At 36.4% G+C, this 17,794-nt stretch overlaps 1 protein-coding gene across 5 annotated transcripts in view; it reads right to left on the reverse strand.

Moving 5' to 3' along the window:
• LOC118744786 (putative polypeptide N-acetylgalactosaminyltransferase 9) overlaps positions 1 to 17,794 on the reverse strand; it is a 438,912-nt gene that overhangs the window by 6,686 nt on the left and 414,432 nt on the right. For 4 of the 5 annotated variants that reach the window (XM_036478107.1, XM_036478109.1, XM_036478108.1 and 1 more), the window contains 4 exons: positions 14,493 to 14,711; positions 10,398 to 10,540; positions 7,750 to 7,840; positions 7,390 to 7,500 (listed from right to left, as the gene is read on the reverse strand). In XM_036478107.1, the coding sequence (XP_036334000.1) occupies positions 7,390 to 7,500; positions 7,750 to 7,840; positions 10,398 to 10,540; positions 14,493 to 14,711 (564 nt within the window). Of the gene's footprint in view, positions 1 to 6,801; positions 6,907 to 7,389; positions 7,501 to 7,749; positions 7,841 to 10,397; positions 10,541 to 14,492; positions 14,712 to 17,794 lie in introns of all 5 variants that reach the window. The other variant, XM_036478111.1, reaches the window with a different exon arrangement.

The raw sequence follows: 17,794 nt of genomic DNA on the forward strand, positions 1-17,794 counted from the left end.
TTTTTTGCTTTGATTGTCAATTATATGTGTTGATGGCTATTTGTTGACATATCAGCAAAATTTAAAAATATTACCGGGAATATGAAAGTGATTGTTCAGAACTGATATTAAGCTCTTGAATGTGGGAATTTTATTTTTTTTTAATTTGTCAGTATGTATAATTGGTGAACATTTTACCAGAAATTGTTGGTCTAATTATAAAACTATTTAAAAAAAAAATGTCTCTCTGCGTTCTTCAAACCTTATAAATTTGAATATAAAAATCTCTAAAACCTAGAAAAACGGTTGACACCCTGAATTCTGTGTATTGGAACTAGGTTTTCCTGCTGGAAAAATCACATTTAAAAGGGTGTTTGATTGACAAAGGATTGGGCTCCATAGGTTTTGGTGAGTGATTTCGAAATGGCCTTAGAGAATAAGAGAGTTAAGGTTGTCGTAAGAGACGACCTCTTAATCAAACTACAGGGCCATGGTTTATTGCCCTTGGTAACACGGATCTGGTCATCCCAGCTTTTGTTTGATGACAACCTGGTGTGCCAGTAATGAACTCGCCATAAACCCATAAAAAAGCTGTTAGCGTACAGTTTAATATTTTGATGAGGTCAACAACTTGAAACTACCTTAGATAAGGGTCTTACATCGAAATAAGCCCCAATAAAGCCACTCGTGCCGTATGGGCCTGTAGATGAAGTTTTGGTTGGATTTGTGGTGTGAAGTCAAAGTAATATAGTGGATTTATCGGACGAACATCGTTCTGAGGGTTTCTTATGTATCTCCAGTTGGGTTAACAAAAAACTTCTTTGCATGAAGGTTGTTTCTGGTCGAGATACTATTAGTTAGTCGCAATCTGCGCCAGCTTAAACCATGCAAAATGTTTGAAGGGCATTTGTAGTTATCCTTTCAAATAGCTAAGCACACATTCAGGGCTTCTCCAAATGAATGATAACCTTCAAGCTTGTCAATAAGTATTTTTAATATGCTCCACCGCTTGGCATTGAAAAACACTTTCAACACAGCTAGCAGTGTGCCAAGCCACTGTGGAATTCAGGACAACAAAGTCGCTGATGAGCTGGCGGGATAAAAATCTTCAAGCATCGGTATGGGACCGCAACTATTTTGTGGTATCAGTTGTTCGTCTTCAAAATTCTTTATTTCTGGGTCGGTAAACGCAAAACGGAACGGATAAATCAGGAACTTAATTACCAGATCATAATGGATTTCATTGGGCTTGTGTATATGCAGGCCTTGCGGTCACAGCAGTATAATGTCAATATGGCCGTACGTACTACGTGTTCCAGGACATGTACATATCTTGGCCCGAATGTCATGGTCGAAGGAGGGCATGAGGATGACTGAATCGGTGCTGTTGTATGCAGATTAGTCCAAAGTGACACAACGGGTAGCACTAATAAATTGCCGTTTTAAAAGCAAAACCCGAAATTTAACCGAAAACAAACGACAAAAAGAAAGCAGCAGAAGCTAAATATTTAGCTAAAAAACCAGCCCGCGGAGTTTAAAAACCTTAGAAGTTGCAGTTGGTTTGACTAGAAATCTAATTTTAGTCGAAACCATTACTGGACAATCAGATGCTCTACCATTTTCTCTGCATCTTGTATATTACAACTACGTTAAGAAGTTTTGTATGCCTGCACTCGTCTTGAAAATGGCTGTAAGTCTAGACAAATCTTTCATGTTCAACTTGATGGGAAGTGCAGTGTATTTTGCGCAGTTGGTAGCCCACACACCCCTAAGACTCTACACGACGCGTTTAGATTATCTTGTCGGCTATTTCGGTGCAATGAATGCTGCTGTGCTCCGACAACTAGATCAGTAACGAAGACATGCTTGTCAGCTGAAGTCTGAACGTACTCTGAACGCCTGAAAATAACCGGCCCACTTCGGTGGTAGAAAAATCTTTTCGATTTGAAGACCAGATGAAAAACCTACTGCCGTTATGCAACAAACCATTCTTTAGCCGTCCGTAAAAATATAATATGCTTCTAAAGGGGTCAGGAAAAATTAGCAAGAATAAGGAGGACCATATGCATCCTTAACTAGGTATTCTGTGTTCATTTTCCAGTTTAATTTCGGTGAAATAATGACTCCCAAATACATAGGCTCAAATTAGAAATCTCTCTTTTTGGTGACTAATAATAGTTCGCGTGGGTTTTAGGTTGCGCCCGCTGCACTTTGAAGCATCTCGATTATCATATTTATGCACAATCTGGATACCATAATCACTGCATGATAACTTTGACCCTTTCGCTATCGAGTCTTAGAAGAATGCACGGCGACAGTACACTGTCTCGATGAGTCCTCTTCTTTGGTTACTTGATAACTTCGCTGCTGTCTAGCTTAGCGCTTATAATCCTATGGTGGAAATCCAGTTTACCAGGAAGTTCTCAAGCCACAGATTGCTTGCTGAGTGACTGCCCTATCGTCTATAGGCTGACGTTGTTGAATGCTCCTTCTATCCATATACAGGAAAACCGCCAACGTATATTGCTGATTTGCATACATGTACGGAGATACAACTGTATTGGATTCCGAGACACACTGACTTCATTGGCAACGAGAAGGCAGATAGACTTGGCAAAGTAATACGCTTTTTCGGCAGACCCACGAATAGAATGTGCCGATTCGACTGCCGAAAAAGAAATGGCTGCCCAACTGGTATACGATCCAGCAAGCGAGTATGTTTTCTAGGGATGTTCAAATAAGATCGGTATTTCCAAAACCCAGTTTTTTTTTAAATTTGGTTAATGATCTTTTTCAGTCTTTTCTAATTAATTTATTTTTTCGCTTTTAAACCGAAAACATAAAATTCGCTTTAACAGAATGGGTAATTATTTTTCAATTCTTAGAGATAAGAATAAAATTTTACGGCGTACCACAAACTTCAAATTAACTAAATTTTTGTTTGCTGATCTAGTAGCTAAACATAAGTTGATTGTGAATATTGAATTTTCATACAAAGTTTGAAACCTACTTTGCATATGTCGTTTGCTAAAACATAACCAATATTTTAATAAAAAATTGACAAAAAATATTTACCATGAGAAACATTGGAAATATTTAAAAAACATTCACCATACAATTAATTTTGAAGTTAATAATATATAACCATATATATATGTATGTATGTAATTATATACATATCGCTCATTTACTTCAATAGTGTCATTATCAAAAAAATACAAATTTTGATTTGAGTATGCAGAAAATACCGCTACCTTTACTTCCATGTTTTATGAATACCAAACCGTGATTAATCCAACAACCGATTTTTTTGAAACCGTTTTTTTTCTGTAGATGGTTGTCTCAGAGGTTATACTTTTTATTTATTTTTACCTGAATTGAGGCGCTTTGAAATAAAACTTCTAGGGATTTCGAATTTGGTCTTTTTTTTGGTTTAGGAAATTTTTCTGTTAACTTCTAATTATTTTGTTGACCAAAATTTTAGTTTTAGGTGAATATTTGAGCAATTATGAATGAGTATGTACATATGTATGTATGTATGTATGTCGTGAAAGGTATGATTATTATGTCGGATTTTTTTGATATGTTTGTTTCTTTAATTAATATTTATGTATAATGCAAAATATTGAATAAAAGCACCATTTGTTAATGAAAATAGGAAAATAATGCATTTTTTTCAGACCTAATTCCGCTTAATGCACCAAAATAAAAAAATAAATAAAGATATCTAGTATATATGCATATGTAAATATCTAACTATGCCTTTATGGAATTATGTAAGTTTAAATGACATCGGCAAAATATACTCTTATCACTTATGTATGTAAGTATATGTATGTATTTAGTCCAAAAATAAGGTCAACAATGATTAAGCCGCAGCCACAAACTCCGTGAATTAGTATTTTGCACCAAAATAAACTATAAAATATTGCCATATTTCAATAAAAAAAAAAAATCGCAATATGTTTAAGCTTAAAACCAAATAATTAAAACACTAAATAAAATAAAAAAAATTTCTTATGTAATGGCAATAGCAGTCGTTGCGTTGCGATGCGCTGCAATGTGCATCAAACCCATAAAACCTTAAAAAAAAAATATGATTGCAAAATTAATTCGTTATTTTCGGCGAACGTTTTTCTACCTTAAAAAGAAAATGGTGTCAAATGTAGCTCTAATAAAAAAAAATGTTTACTAAAAATGAATTGCAGTGCTCCGCTTGAGTGTGGTTGCCATGGTTAAATGATTTCGCCTTTTGTTATTGCGCGCTTTACTGTACTCATATTTCCGCACTTTTTGGTTAACCATTTCATTTTAAAAATATGCCAAGCATCCATTTCCATTATTTTTCACTGGTATGCAGCTATTACAAAAAAAAAAATTAGATTTTTTTATAGATATTTCATTTGGCATTGATTTAATTGCAGTATCCCAGAAAAAGACAAATATTATGAACATGCAAGCCTTATTGGTTGGTAAAAGTTATTATTTATATTTTAAAGGCGAAAAATAATAAATTGTTATAAATCTATAAATTCATGCGGGAGGAAGTTTTAAATTTTATCAAATGAAATGTTGCTGTCACTTTGGTGCGCCGCGTGAAAATACACTGAATTGGTAGGCGTAATAATTTGCTGTCATTTTTTAAGGGGCAACCGAATTGTTCATAAATCATCGATTTAATGGATAGAAATGAATGAGTCAGCATTTAACTAATTTAAAATGCGAGAACAGTAACCAATTGCACGAAGGTTCTATTATGTGTATTGATTAACTGAGGGTGTGGTAAGCTTACTTACACAGCCGGTTGAACATGCACTTTCTTAAGCGATAATTTCTTAGTTAAAAAAGTACCATTTTGTGCCGTTATTTCTTCGGTGGTGCTGCTTAAATGAATTGTACGTTGCTCGTCGCTGAGCTAAATAATGGTCCATATAAAGCAATGGCGATCAAAAAGACCTTTTACTCTAAGGTTTATAGAAAACTTTTAAAAAGCTTCTCACTCGGGTTTTGATCGTAGCTGTTCTAGTTCAGCAATCCAGAGACAGCTTTTGTTCTCTGAAAGTTCATATAACTAAAGTCAACTAAAAGCTTATCCGTGTTTTCAACCTGGCTCATGAGCTTTAAGCTGTGAAATTCAAAAACACATTGCTAGTTAAAAACTAATACATTACATGGATCACTTTTCTTGTCTTAAAAAAAAAAAAAATCTGGTGAAAATTAGTTACCATGTTGAACTTCTGAACGGCCATAAAACTTTTAAAAATGCCTTCAAAAACTAACCAAAACAGATTTTTTCTTCCCAGAGCTTTTCATAGATTGTATGTATACATTGTCTCAACGGAGAATATGTACATTTTGTTTGGAACTTTTTTTTCGGAACTAATATTTCCAACCTCTAAATGGTCGTTTCATTAGAAAACGAAAAAATACGAATCATCGGAGATGCTCAATAATTTGGTGGTATTACTGACACCCGGTTTCAACCAGAAGTGTGTTAAACAGACCGGAAGTCCATTTTCTACCGGAAGACTATTCTAGCAAAAAGTTTCCGGCCAAAGTTATGTATTTTTATCCGCAGAATACAGTGCTCAAAATAATTATATCCCATTGGCAGCTTGCCTGTGCTAGAAATACGTTGTCGAATTTCACAGCTGAAAGCTCTTTTAAGCTTTCAATTCATTTTATATGAAAGCGCAGAGAACAAAGGCTTTCTCTGGTTATCTGGTATTAGCCTGGCTTTTACATTTTAGCTCAGCCTGAAAGATCAATTAAATGAAAGCTCCAAATTCGGCGCTTTAGCTAAACGAATGAAAAAGAGGAAAAATGTTGTTTGTTATAAGCCAATATAAACAAACGCTTCGCTTTGAACTTGGAACTTTTTAAACTAGAGTAACCCACTTCATAGTTTTGCTTTAGGTCTGAGCTTTTTACGATTGCTATTTATGTACATACAATGTACATATGTTTTTGTAAATATTTCGTATAAACTTACAATGTATTGTCTGGCCAACACTGGCTTATGCCCTCAGAAGCGTTAATAGTCCCATTTGATGACAAAAGTGAAAGCTCTCTGGAAAGCTTTTTTGGTAAAAATGCTTAAAATGGACGTTGTTTCTGGAAATAATATTTGCTAGGAGTTTCATTAAGACGAAGAAATTTGTTCAAGCTTGGATAGCCTCTAAGTATTACAAAATGCTTCGAAGTTAAAAATATGAGCTTTCATTTCATAGTTCGAAAAGCAACTATTTAGTTTAGTATACGCTAAGTTTTTATCTTCTCAGCCTCTTAAAAGCCCAATGGCAATTGAATTTTGCGCTCATTGAAGTGGTCATTACAAAAACGAAAAGCTTAATTCTATTTACTACCCAGTAAAGAAAAAAAGGTGGACCAGCTTCGCAGCTCAGTGACGCAAAGAACGAATTTAGATATTTTGAGAAAAGTAAGCTGCATTAGTCTTAGCGGTAACCTCAAAAACCAATCCTTACTTTCCAACTCCAACTCGTTGTGCGATTGCCAACACCAAAATCACTAATTATGTTATTTATGGGTTACCAAAATGATAATCTTTAGGAAATTTTGTCCCTTTTTGACGCAAGCAAAATTGTAAGTGATACTTTTTTTCATTATAACTAAATTAATTAATATTAAAATTAAGGTAGGGTAAACAAATAAGCATCACTAGAAAAGTTCATCTAAATAATAAGGGCATAATAAAAGCAAAAGGGCTAGAAAAGTAAAAAAAAAAAACAGTTGTAGTCGGGGTGAGGGTGGAATGTGGGCAGCAATCAACGTAAAATGTGACAATATACAAAAATAAAGTACCTGATTTCCTCCTTGGCCATGACAAGGATACGGATCAACGGCCGATTGCATTTCATTTCCACTCGCGACCGAATCGAGACACATATCAGTGTAAATATTTGCTATCTGAAATTGGCGAATGAAGTTCGATTGCAAAGAATAAGTATAATAGCCTGTTTCTTTTTTTGTTAAAATTTCGGTTCTTATAATTTGCAGGCAAACCCATAACCAGTTCGAGGAGTGTAGGGGACATATATGTATGTATGTATGTTTTTTTCAAGAATTTTTTCTAAGCCAGTAAATGGTTTTTAGTAGTTTTTGTCAAACATAAAATATGTAAGGGGTTAAATTGGAGAAGAGGTAGAAAAGTGGTAGTTGAATATAAAAACCATATTACAAGTAGATAAATTAAAAAAATAAACTCTTAAAATTAGCTCTCTAAGTTTGTTTTTGTTTTGCTTTTAGCTATTCTCTAGATATACGTTTGTGGTACGGAGCTTGTGGCGGTCGCATATACATTGTCCTTCATTGTTGCTTAGCTATTAGAGTACATTTTGATTGCCGTCTTTCGTTGTTTTTTTTTTTATTGTTAAACACTTTTACACAAACCTGATTGCCACCTTGTCTGTGGCAAGGATATAGTCCCACAGCCTTCTTCAAATTCTTCTTGTCCGCTGGAGAGTCCAAACATGTGCGACCGCCAGCACCTAGATTTCTTATCTGCATATTTTTTGTTGTTTTTTTTTTTGTTTGGGGAAAAATTTTAACAAATTACTTGGTTAATCACATAAGTACATACAATCCTTGGGAAAAATATGGAGTATGTTATTAATATTGGTATTTATGATTTTCAGTCCCTTCTCTTGTAAAATTTTGTTCTCAAGATTAATTTAATATTAAAATATATAATTAGTATTCATGCATGTTGTATGCTTGTGTATGTTTGTTATTAAAGTACGTGCAACTTACCTCGCCATGCGCCACTGAATCGCCAGGTATGAATAATTCCGGATAGATATTGTCCAGATACCATTTGAAGCTCTTGCAACCGAGATTTTCTCTGTTTTATTGTTTGATAAAAACTCTTAATTAGCATTTTATAAAAGCAATGCAATAAATGAAGGATAATTATTATATAAAATCGGTGAAAGGCAAAACCAAAAAAAAAATGAAATCAAAAAACCTTCAAAAAAAGGAAGCAAATATATCGCGCCCTAACCGCCAAAAAGACGTAAGCGTCATAGTTTGAATATGAACAAGTATATGGATCACAAGAAAGTACGTTTCCATCACAGCCGGACCTACGTACCGGAATGACCAGAGTTTTGCCTGTTGTTCTGGCGATCTACCCCAATCTGATTCGGGTTGGCATTGAGTCCCATTCCCTACCAGAAACCTATTTCTATTCTGTATGCCAGAGACGGCTCCATGACAAATGGCGTCCTTTGTCTCCAAGCAAGGTGCCGAAGGGGGCCATGGGCTCCATTTATCTCATCTGAGCTACAGATCATATCCTCAGCATCGATAACCTTGCCCACGCTTCATCAAACAGCTTTTGGTACCTTACAGCCTCCATGTACCAGTTCAGAATATATCGGAATATGACTTCAGGTGAGCACAAACTTTCCTAGGATGGTGCCACTTTCGACCAGGCAAAACACACCCGAAATAGACATAGGTAATCCTACTTGATCACTCAACTCGCGTATAGCGGAGATAATCATTTTCATGGGTCAGTTGAGTATATTGATAGCTGAGATCTAAGAAACGGAGTTACACTGCATATCGATATTGATGAATTGTGCCGGCAACACTAAGCTCCGTAACAGTCAGAAAACCCAGCGTTCATATAACTCAACACTGTGATGTATCATTTCATTGAAGAGGAACGATTTTTGCCATTCAACACTGTCAAATTATTGTATTTGCCTCGTCTGGTCGAACAATATATGTTGCAGCTCTGATAAATAGCACAATGGGTTGACAGGGGCACTTTTGTTGTCCGTCGAATTATGGTAAAGTAGATGGTGCTTGTTTGTATGCGCCTTGGTGGTGACCGCTAAAGCGTCCAATTTTAAGAATTGTCGGGTCGGCGCCATTTGACCGGGAACCAACCACACTGGCACTGAGGACCGCTGGTTTTGCGGACAGGCACGTAGATTGCGGCAAAACGCGTAGCTGCGTGCCGAGGAAGAACTAAGCGAGCATTGAAGAGGGGAACATCCCTATTGTGTGCGAGTATAATTTTCCTAGTTACTTAAAAAAATATCTGGTATCAGACGCGGTACAGTGTTTTTGAGACAGATTTGCGTACGTGCCTGGAGAGTGGAACCTGAAGCTGGACAGGCAAATCTAGGAGTAACCTCAGTCGAAGCGGCAAATCGCGGAGTCAGTAGTAGATATGGGCGGCATAACACCGCAGGAGCACTCTAAGTAAGTATTCTCTGGTTTGTTTCCTGTATTTTTCCATTGGTGTTGTCGGTAGTTTTTACCTCTTGCGTCCCTTATCCTATCCTTTTAGCATCCCGAAACCAGATCCCAGTCACTTGGCGAGTTAAAGTTACCCCCGGCAGTTTGGGAGGCATTACGAGTAAGTTCGTAACCTTTTGGCTGGACCTCACCTCATGTACACCAACAAATAAGGATTTTTTTGTAAAGAAAAGTGTGTAGGTGATTGTGCTACGTAGCATGTGAATACGGTCGCCTACGTTATGTTGATCTCGAGGTCCCTGTATTAGGAATTTCAACATGCGGACTCGACGACTGTTAAACCGGAATAAGCGGGGAACAAGAGCGACGAGCACTTGAAGACCTGCAACTTCACATATGATGTGAATAAGCTCTGGTCATCCGTGTGGTAGCTATCCAACTCGACGAGGTGCGATGAAGGTTTGGAAATCATTTCTGCGATGAGATCTCGTAGGATCCGAAATGATATGATAGCTATTTTAATCAATGGTTCACACTGAATGGATAAAGCCATATGTGCTACCAAAAGACTCCGCAGCTTCCCGAAACCTTGTGCGTATATTGCTTCCAGCAGGGGCGAAGTTCAAGTGGATATCGGTAAGCTTAAACGTGTCTTAAGTCGTTGGCCTCGACACATTATGCACGTTCGTGCTAAAATACTTTTCGTTGACTCTAATTATTCCTAACTTTTTGGAGTCTGGGTGAGTGGTCCCAAAGCCGGGAAATGCTGTCACCAAAGAAGGGTTTTCTCGACCTATAGTACCGTCACCACTGCCAGCGGACAGTGAGACATATTCTATACCACAGAGACTAATCTGAATGGTAGACCGTCGGCAATACTCATTCAAAACCAAACCTGGAGCCAAAAATATTTAAACAGGGGGTCACACCGGGTGGTGTGCTCTTTCCAATACTATTTACCTTCTGACCCCTCTACTGGACAGGATTACTAATGTAACAAAATTGAGCAGATAAACTGGAGGCCAAAATGAATGACCTGGCATGAATTAACAAATTGATACACCATCAATAGTATACAAAAGTATTTGAAACCATATAATACTGTTGCTTTTGCTCGATTTTCCTACGTACATATACTTGTGTATAATCTCTGCATATAAATACTTTTCAATGTATTCCATACTTACCTAAGCGCTCTGCGTGAGCTCACATCTCCAAAATCGCCCTTGTTGTATCCAATGCGTTGATAGTAGTATTTCGCATAGTCATCTAGCCAAACTTCAGCCAAGCGTACGGAATTCTTCTTCAGCACATTAACACCGGAACGCCACTGCGGAAATTTCAAGCAAACAACAGGAAGATGTTAATTGAAAAACAATTGAAAAATTTCAAAAATTAATAGCCAAGCAGTTGAAAGGAAATGTGTAAGTGAGTAAATTTGTGAAGAAGGAAAGAAACTCTACACTAATTAAAAGCAGTAAGAACAAGTTGTTGCAAGGATGAAAGCGGAAACGAGGAGATAGTAAAGAATACAACATCAACAGGGTGGCGCAAGTGTTTGGGCTAATTTAAATTTCCTAAAATTACATATTTAGAATCGATAAATATTTGTATATTTGTATGCTATTATCGACTTTTTTGTAATCGATATTTTTATATGAGCCCTGTTATAGTTATCGATAACGATTTCTAGTTTATCGGTTTGTATGCGGAGGAATATAGAATCACAATAAATAAATATTTGTATTTTGGTATGTTATCGACTTTTTTGTAATCGATATTTTTTTAACGAATCCCTATTATAGTTTTCGATATCGATTGCTATTTCCATCGGTTGCATAAAGACCAATTTGAATTAAAAAACGCCAGTTTAATTTGAGACACCTTTTATATGTATAAAAGTATTGTACAAAATACATTAGGGACCACTGCATGCCGGGAATGTTTCATTAGTGCCCAGCAATTCTCATCATACCAAACGAGTGAAGGATATACACATAAAATGCCAAATGACTATCTCTGTTGTTATGCCATTGAAACACTAATTACCTGCTGCCGGATGGCTAGTATGTAGCTCGGGTAGTCGGCCGCTCCAATGGTCTCTACGAAGAAGCATGCTTGTTTTCAAATAATTTCGAAACCACATTCCTACCCTCTAGGCATTAGACAAACACATTTAACATCATTGCAGTAACTTCATTTCAACACTCTACACCCTGAACTTCCAGCAAAAAAAAATAATCGGCGCTAAGAAAGGCGTATTTTTTTTTTGGGTGTTGCGAAGCAGCAAGGCCATGGCTGGGCGGCGGGAGACAGTACTGTGCCACAAATCACAGCAACGATAATTGCCAAAGCATGAGCGTAGAAGAGAATGCTTGCAAACGCTAAGCAACAATGCAAGCGAAAATCATGAAAAATTGTTCTACCAAAAGTGTGGTGCAGACATTGTGGCAACATTTGAAAGAAGTCTACGTCGACTGGCAGCAGGAATAGTTGTGGTTAGAAAGGAAATGTGAGCACTTTATGGGGGTGCTCGCACTGTTTGGTTGAACTTGAGTACAGAGGCAGGTGGAAACGTGTCTGATTTTGCCTTACGTTGGTTAATTGCTTTTCTACCCCAAAAAAAAACGAAGGGATATTGAGTTCCACATACTAAGGGAGTTGTGGCATATAATGCTTTGGGTTCAGTTTGCATACGAGTTCTTTTTCTCTCTCTTTCTCTCACTGCTTATTTTTATCCAACTCTTTTACTCATATTCGTATTTAAGTGCAAGTATGTAAGTACATGCATGCCTTACAACTCAATTTCCACATCTTGCATCCTACATACATATGTATTCACATATGCGCATTTCCAGGCGTTTATTGTTGTTCAGGTGTTACACATTACTGGGTGGTTTTCCTGCACTGCCCAGACAAATGGCGCGTCAACACTTGGGCCATAGAAAGGTAAATTTACGTGCATTACATTGTGTTTGTCTGAGTTCGTAATAGACAAACGTTTGCTTTGCTGGCCGGTTTGTTTATTTATTGCACTATGTCCTTTGGGGTCGTTCCAACAATGGCCAGGTTAAGAGGCACTTGCAATTTATATGCGCTCACATAAATATATGTATATCGTGAATGCTCTTATTACACAATAGTTGAGCGGGTAAGTGCTGCAACGAAATACATATACGAACACCTACATACACAGACATATCGTGCATTCAAAGCTCTAAGTATCAATCGTGCACTGTCCGGCAAGGATATCAAATTGTACTCATTCTATTGGTGGTACGCGTAGTAATTTTATCCAGCCATTCCAAATGAAAGTGAACTGTAAGCAACACTTTTCGTTAATAATTTCACTTTGTTTCAATGATTTGGCATATCTGACTTAAATTAATTTAATGGATTTTAAAATAGAAAGACCTGAACTTTTGCGAAAGAGAATCTAACTGGAACAATTTTTCGAGAGGCACTGCAGAGAAAAATATGCCGCGAACAGGGCCACGCTAAGAGAGATAAGTATGTGGATTTATATAATACACGCATGGAGCTGAAGATGGATAGAGCCTGAAAAACGCCAATACGAGCAGCTGGAGATGCTAGTAGACAGGAAAAACGTCCGAAATTTGTATCAGAAAGTTACTCACTCCCTGTTTGGGACATTTTATTTTGTTTTGAAGCTGAGCAGCTGATGATATTGTTGTCTATATACGATTTTGAGGGAAAATAGTGCATGCGATTCGCTGCAAACGCATAAAAATGAGAACGCGGCAACCCGAATTATCAAGTCGTTCGTACAGAAAATCTAAATCAATTTGATTCGAACAAAGAGTGTTCGGCACATTTTTGTCCCACTCTCAGTGAGACACAGTGGGAAAGGAACGCATAAAATAAAAAAAAATACTTCTTAAACGATTTCTGTCTCGTAGCTTTCTTGGATATTGAAGGCGCGTTTAAAACGTACTCCCAGACGCCGCGACATTGCAATCGCCTTCAGACGAAAGTTTCCACACACGCTGTGTGAGCTGATACAGCGAACGCTTTAGGATGTATCCAGGTGGTCCACCCGCTGTGGCCAAAGCGTCAGCTCAACCGAGGAGAAGCTCGTCCTCTTTACGAGAAGGTATAAAATGCCTTCGTTTACTCTACCAAAGCTTAACGGCGTCCGGCAAGTCTTGTTACAAAAGCCAAATTTCTAGCCGTTATTTTAGATAAGAAGCTGGAACTGGAAGGAGAGTATTGTTCAACATTGCGAGAAGGCAAAAGATGGGGCCTCAGTACCCGGATTTGTCGATAGATATTTATAGCAGTCGATAGACCGATCCTCCTATATGGAGTGATCGTATGGTGGCCTGCATTAGATAAAGAGGTCAACCTCAGGCTACTCACCAAGGTGCAAAGGTCCAGAATCACGTCAAACAATGCTCTGAACGCTATTTTAGATTTTCTTCCACACGATTTGGCAGGACAGCAGTTGGCAGCGCTCGTTGCTTTTCGCATAAGAGAGGCATCCTAATGGTGACCTGAAACCTAGGGGCACTCTTGTATATTAATTCAACTTTGCTTCATCTCGAGCAGCACAGACCGACTTGTCAAAATTCCAGGCACACGAGACGTAAATGTGATCGGAAGCGGTCACGAAGGGTATACGCTCTTAGAAGAGAGGATATATCTAACCTTGTGGGGGCTCTAACCGGGCGCTGCCTTTCCGAAGATGTTGCAGAAGTTGTAAGGACTACGAAAAGTCCTACATCTCCTATGTAAATTCCCTGCATTGTGTAACAGGCTGCGTTATCTGGGTTCCCCGTTCCTGGCTGATTTTAAGGAGGTTTCAAATCAAATACCGATGCAAGATGCCTGACGAGATCCATCAGCGACACGAAGTGGCAAACTGTGCTACCACAATGGGGCTTAAATCTGTTGCCTTAGTGTGCTGTGAAGGTGCCAGCCACTTCTATCTACTTCTTATTAGACTATTCTGTGACGAGTTGGGGACAATTTCTGACTTGCTGTTGGAAATTTGGGACACTTACTACACTGGATATTTTCTATAGGCGTCAGTTGAAACAAGAGCCACCAGAGGCCAAAATCGCATAGGTGGTTACCGCGCAAAACTATGTTTTACTATTCTGGGTGATGATTTGAATGAGGTATCGATGCTGGTGTTTCTTAGAGAACCTTGGCTTAGGCTAGCTTAATTAAAGCTCTATCTAATCCTTTACACAACTCTTCAGCGACCTTTTCTTTTCCTCATACTGTCTCACCGTACTTGCGCTGGTTTCTTTACTTACCTTATATGGCGATCGTTTGCGGAAGATATGACCAACTTGTGAACAGGGTATAATCTCTAATGTACCACCGCACATCCAGGTCTTGAAAGATAATTCCAAATTCTCACCACCCCAAATATCGAAGCCAGAGTCATAGGTGCCAAGACGTTCGAAGAATTTCCGATCAATGGAGAATAGGCCACCAGCCATGGTAGGAGAGGGAACAGGCGCAGCATTGTGCTGGAAGAGAAAAAGAAATTCAGAATAAAAATTGCAGTTTAATTTTATGTACAACAAGGACAATATTATTGCAAGTAAAATTAAGCAAAAAAAAAAAAGTTTTTGGAAAAAAGTTTACCAGTTATGCCGAATTTCCACTAGGGATTGAAATGACGAAAAAGTTGTGCCATGTGGAAATGTATTTAAAGGCAATTTGTGTTAACGCAATGACACAGGAATTTTTTAATGCCCAACTTTTGCAACATAATTTGTGTCTTCTAATACCTACTGGAAATCCGGCATTAGGTTGTAATTGCGGCTGAAAATTCCATTATCTACGTGCCTGTTTTAGGCTCACTTCCCCAGATTTATTTGTAGGTATGCTTATCTTATTATTTGATCCAAGTATTGTACACAGGTCGTTGGTAATACATATATGTATGTAGGTACATTCGGGTGGTTCAAAAATACATTTAAAAATGAACTTTTTGGAATTTTCTGCTGCCTTCCAAACAAACAGGACAATTTGGGCTAAAATAGTTGAAAGTCTTTTGTAAGACAATTGAAAGACAGTAGGCAAGATAGTTCGAGTTTTTTTGTATTCTGGCACGAAAGTCTTACAAAAAAGCTCCCCTGCTAACTTTAATGGTGAAAAGCTCTTTTGGCAGAACGCATTTGTATATCATTAAGTAAAGCACTGGCGTACCATTCGGGCAGCGAATTTTGTTCTTATTTAATATAGTTATTAAATTTTTTTTTGTTAAATTTTTATCGTTTTTATTGTTTTAAAAGGAAAAATATATGAATATTTTAATTATTTTTAACTTTTAGAAACTTATTTTTACGTATTTTTTCGATTCTAAATTAAATGTTTAGATTTTATTGTTTATTTAATGTTTAGGAACTTTAGTTTTCTTCTTGTTTCTTAATAATTTTTTTTTTTTAAATCTAATATCTCAATTTTTTTGTCGTAATAAGATTTTTTTATTCAATTAAATTTTACGGATTTTTTGGTTAACTTTTAGATTATATTTTTTCAAATAATTGTTTTGCTTAATTAAATTTTCTGATATATTTTAGATTGTATTATTTTACCGAGAAACATTTATTTTTTAATTTCATTTAAATTTTAGGAACTTATTGATTTTTTCTTTTTTTTTAATTTTATTTATTTTTTTTATTAATTAAAATTTCTTTTAGTTTTTTATTTTAATTCTTTTAAAAAAAAAAAAAAATAATTTATTGATTAGATACATTTACTTTTTAGTAAAGTAAAGTAAAAAGACAAACAGAAAAACGCTAAGATCTTTCAGATCTTACAACTAGTCTTTCGATAGGCCGAAAAGAGCTTTCAAGATAGCTGCCAGAATTGAAAATTGTCTTACGAAAGACTTTGCCTTTAGACAGACTGACGTGAGTTGCAAGACAGTTGCCGGAGTTGCCCTATAAGGAAACCCATATTTAATTTTTTTTTTAGTCTGAAAATCGGTTAATATATAATAAGAAAGGTTTCTATATATTTCACATATGAAAAAAATTATATTTCGGACTTTAAAAAAAAAAATGTGGTCGCTACCAAGGTTTAGAAATTTAATTTAAAAAATCTAGATGTTGATATTTTAAGAGCTACCCTAATGTTCATACTACGTACATACACTAGTGCATAACAGGAATGCTAATTTGCCCTTTGCACCCGACATGCCATCAAACTAACTATTATAAAGTATATACATACTACATACCTACTAAAATAATTAAGTCTTTATAGTTTACAGACTTCTGTACTTATATGTATGCATTTATTTGCTGGGGGGTAATTGTGGTTACAAACACTTTTAGTTGATGTTAACTTTGTTCAATTTTTATTTGCACTGTGTGCCGTACACTTTACTAAAACAGCATTAGTTACGCTTACTTATATGTAAATAACTACATAGTGGGAAATCTCTATTAACTATTACTTATGTACTCGTATGTATGTATGCATGATGTACAAAAAAGGGTTCACTACTTTCTACGCAAGCACCAAAACAAATGTAAGCACACAAATAAAGTGAATCACATAAAAACACATTTTTTTTTTTAATTTTTGTAATTGAAACAAAACAGCATTAACTTAATTGCACTGCCATGACCAGGCAAGTGATTCCAAATGGCACTGTATATACGTGTTTGAAGAGTAAAATAGAGCGAGCGAGCAGTTATTGCAAAAACTATTATCTGAAATGTTGTTTGTATTTGGCAGTTTTCATAATGTGCTTGCTACAAAATGGGTTCTACGAAATGCAAGATGGTTTGGAAAGCTTGATCCTTATTTATGTATGTATTTGTGTTAGTATTTGTAATTTCAGAATCAAATATTTGACGGATGGTAGTTGACATGGTTAAGAATACCCATCAGCATTAAGAAAAAAATTGGTCAAGGGTTTACAGAATGCGCGGGTAGGAGAGGAGTGGGGGAAGTTTATTTTCACTCAGCACTATTTTGCCGTTCTATACTTCAAAATACTATTTCTAAACCATATTCATTAAAGTTTAGTACAATGCCAGATAACCCAGTAAATTGGTAAATTTTCTCTCTCTAAGACTACGGAAGATATGGTGTAACTTTTGAGCCATCAAGGAACACTTAAAAGTATGTACAACTAAAATTGTATATCTGCGTAAAAAAATATATGTTTTAACAATATCTTCGGCCGTAAGGATTTTGTAACCCCTTAAACACAAAAGTGAAGCCTATCTGTAGGCGCTAAAACATTGAGTTATTTAGTAAGAGAAGTGCCCGAGAGAGAGTGAGGGCAAGCAAATAAATTAACTCGCAGTGAAATCGAAATAATCGATAACGAGAATATACAAAATTTTTTCCTTGATTCAAAATTTTGGATAAGTTTCTATAAGGAAAGCGAGAACTTTAGAGGAAAATGGTACGTGTGGCAACCAAGTTTTACTTATGATCGGCTATAGTTTTAATGCTAGATATTTAGTAAAGTTTTTTTTTAAGTTGAAGAGCTGAAAGTTCGGAACCCTTTTTGGGGGTTCTTCAAAGAGCACACATTAAGGCGATTATAAATAACTGGGTAGACAAAATGTTCAACAGCTACTGG

Source organism: Rhagoletis pomonella, unplaced genomic scaffold (assembly GCF_013731165.1).
Source record: "Rhagoletis pomonella isolate Grant_MI unplaced genomic scaffold, Rhpom_1.0 Rhpom_scaffold_00008, whole genome shotgun sequence".
NCBI lineage: Eukaryota > Metazoa > Arthropoda > Insecta > Diptera > Tephritidae > Rhagoletis > Rhagoletis pomonella.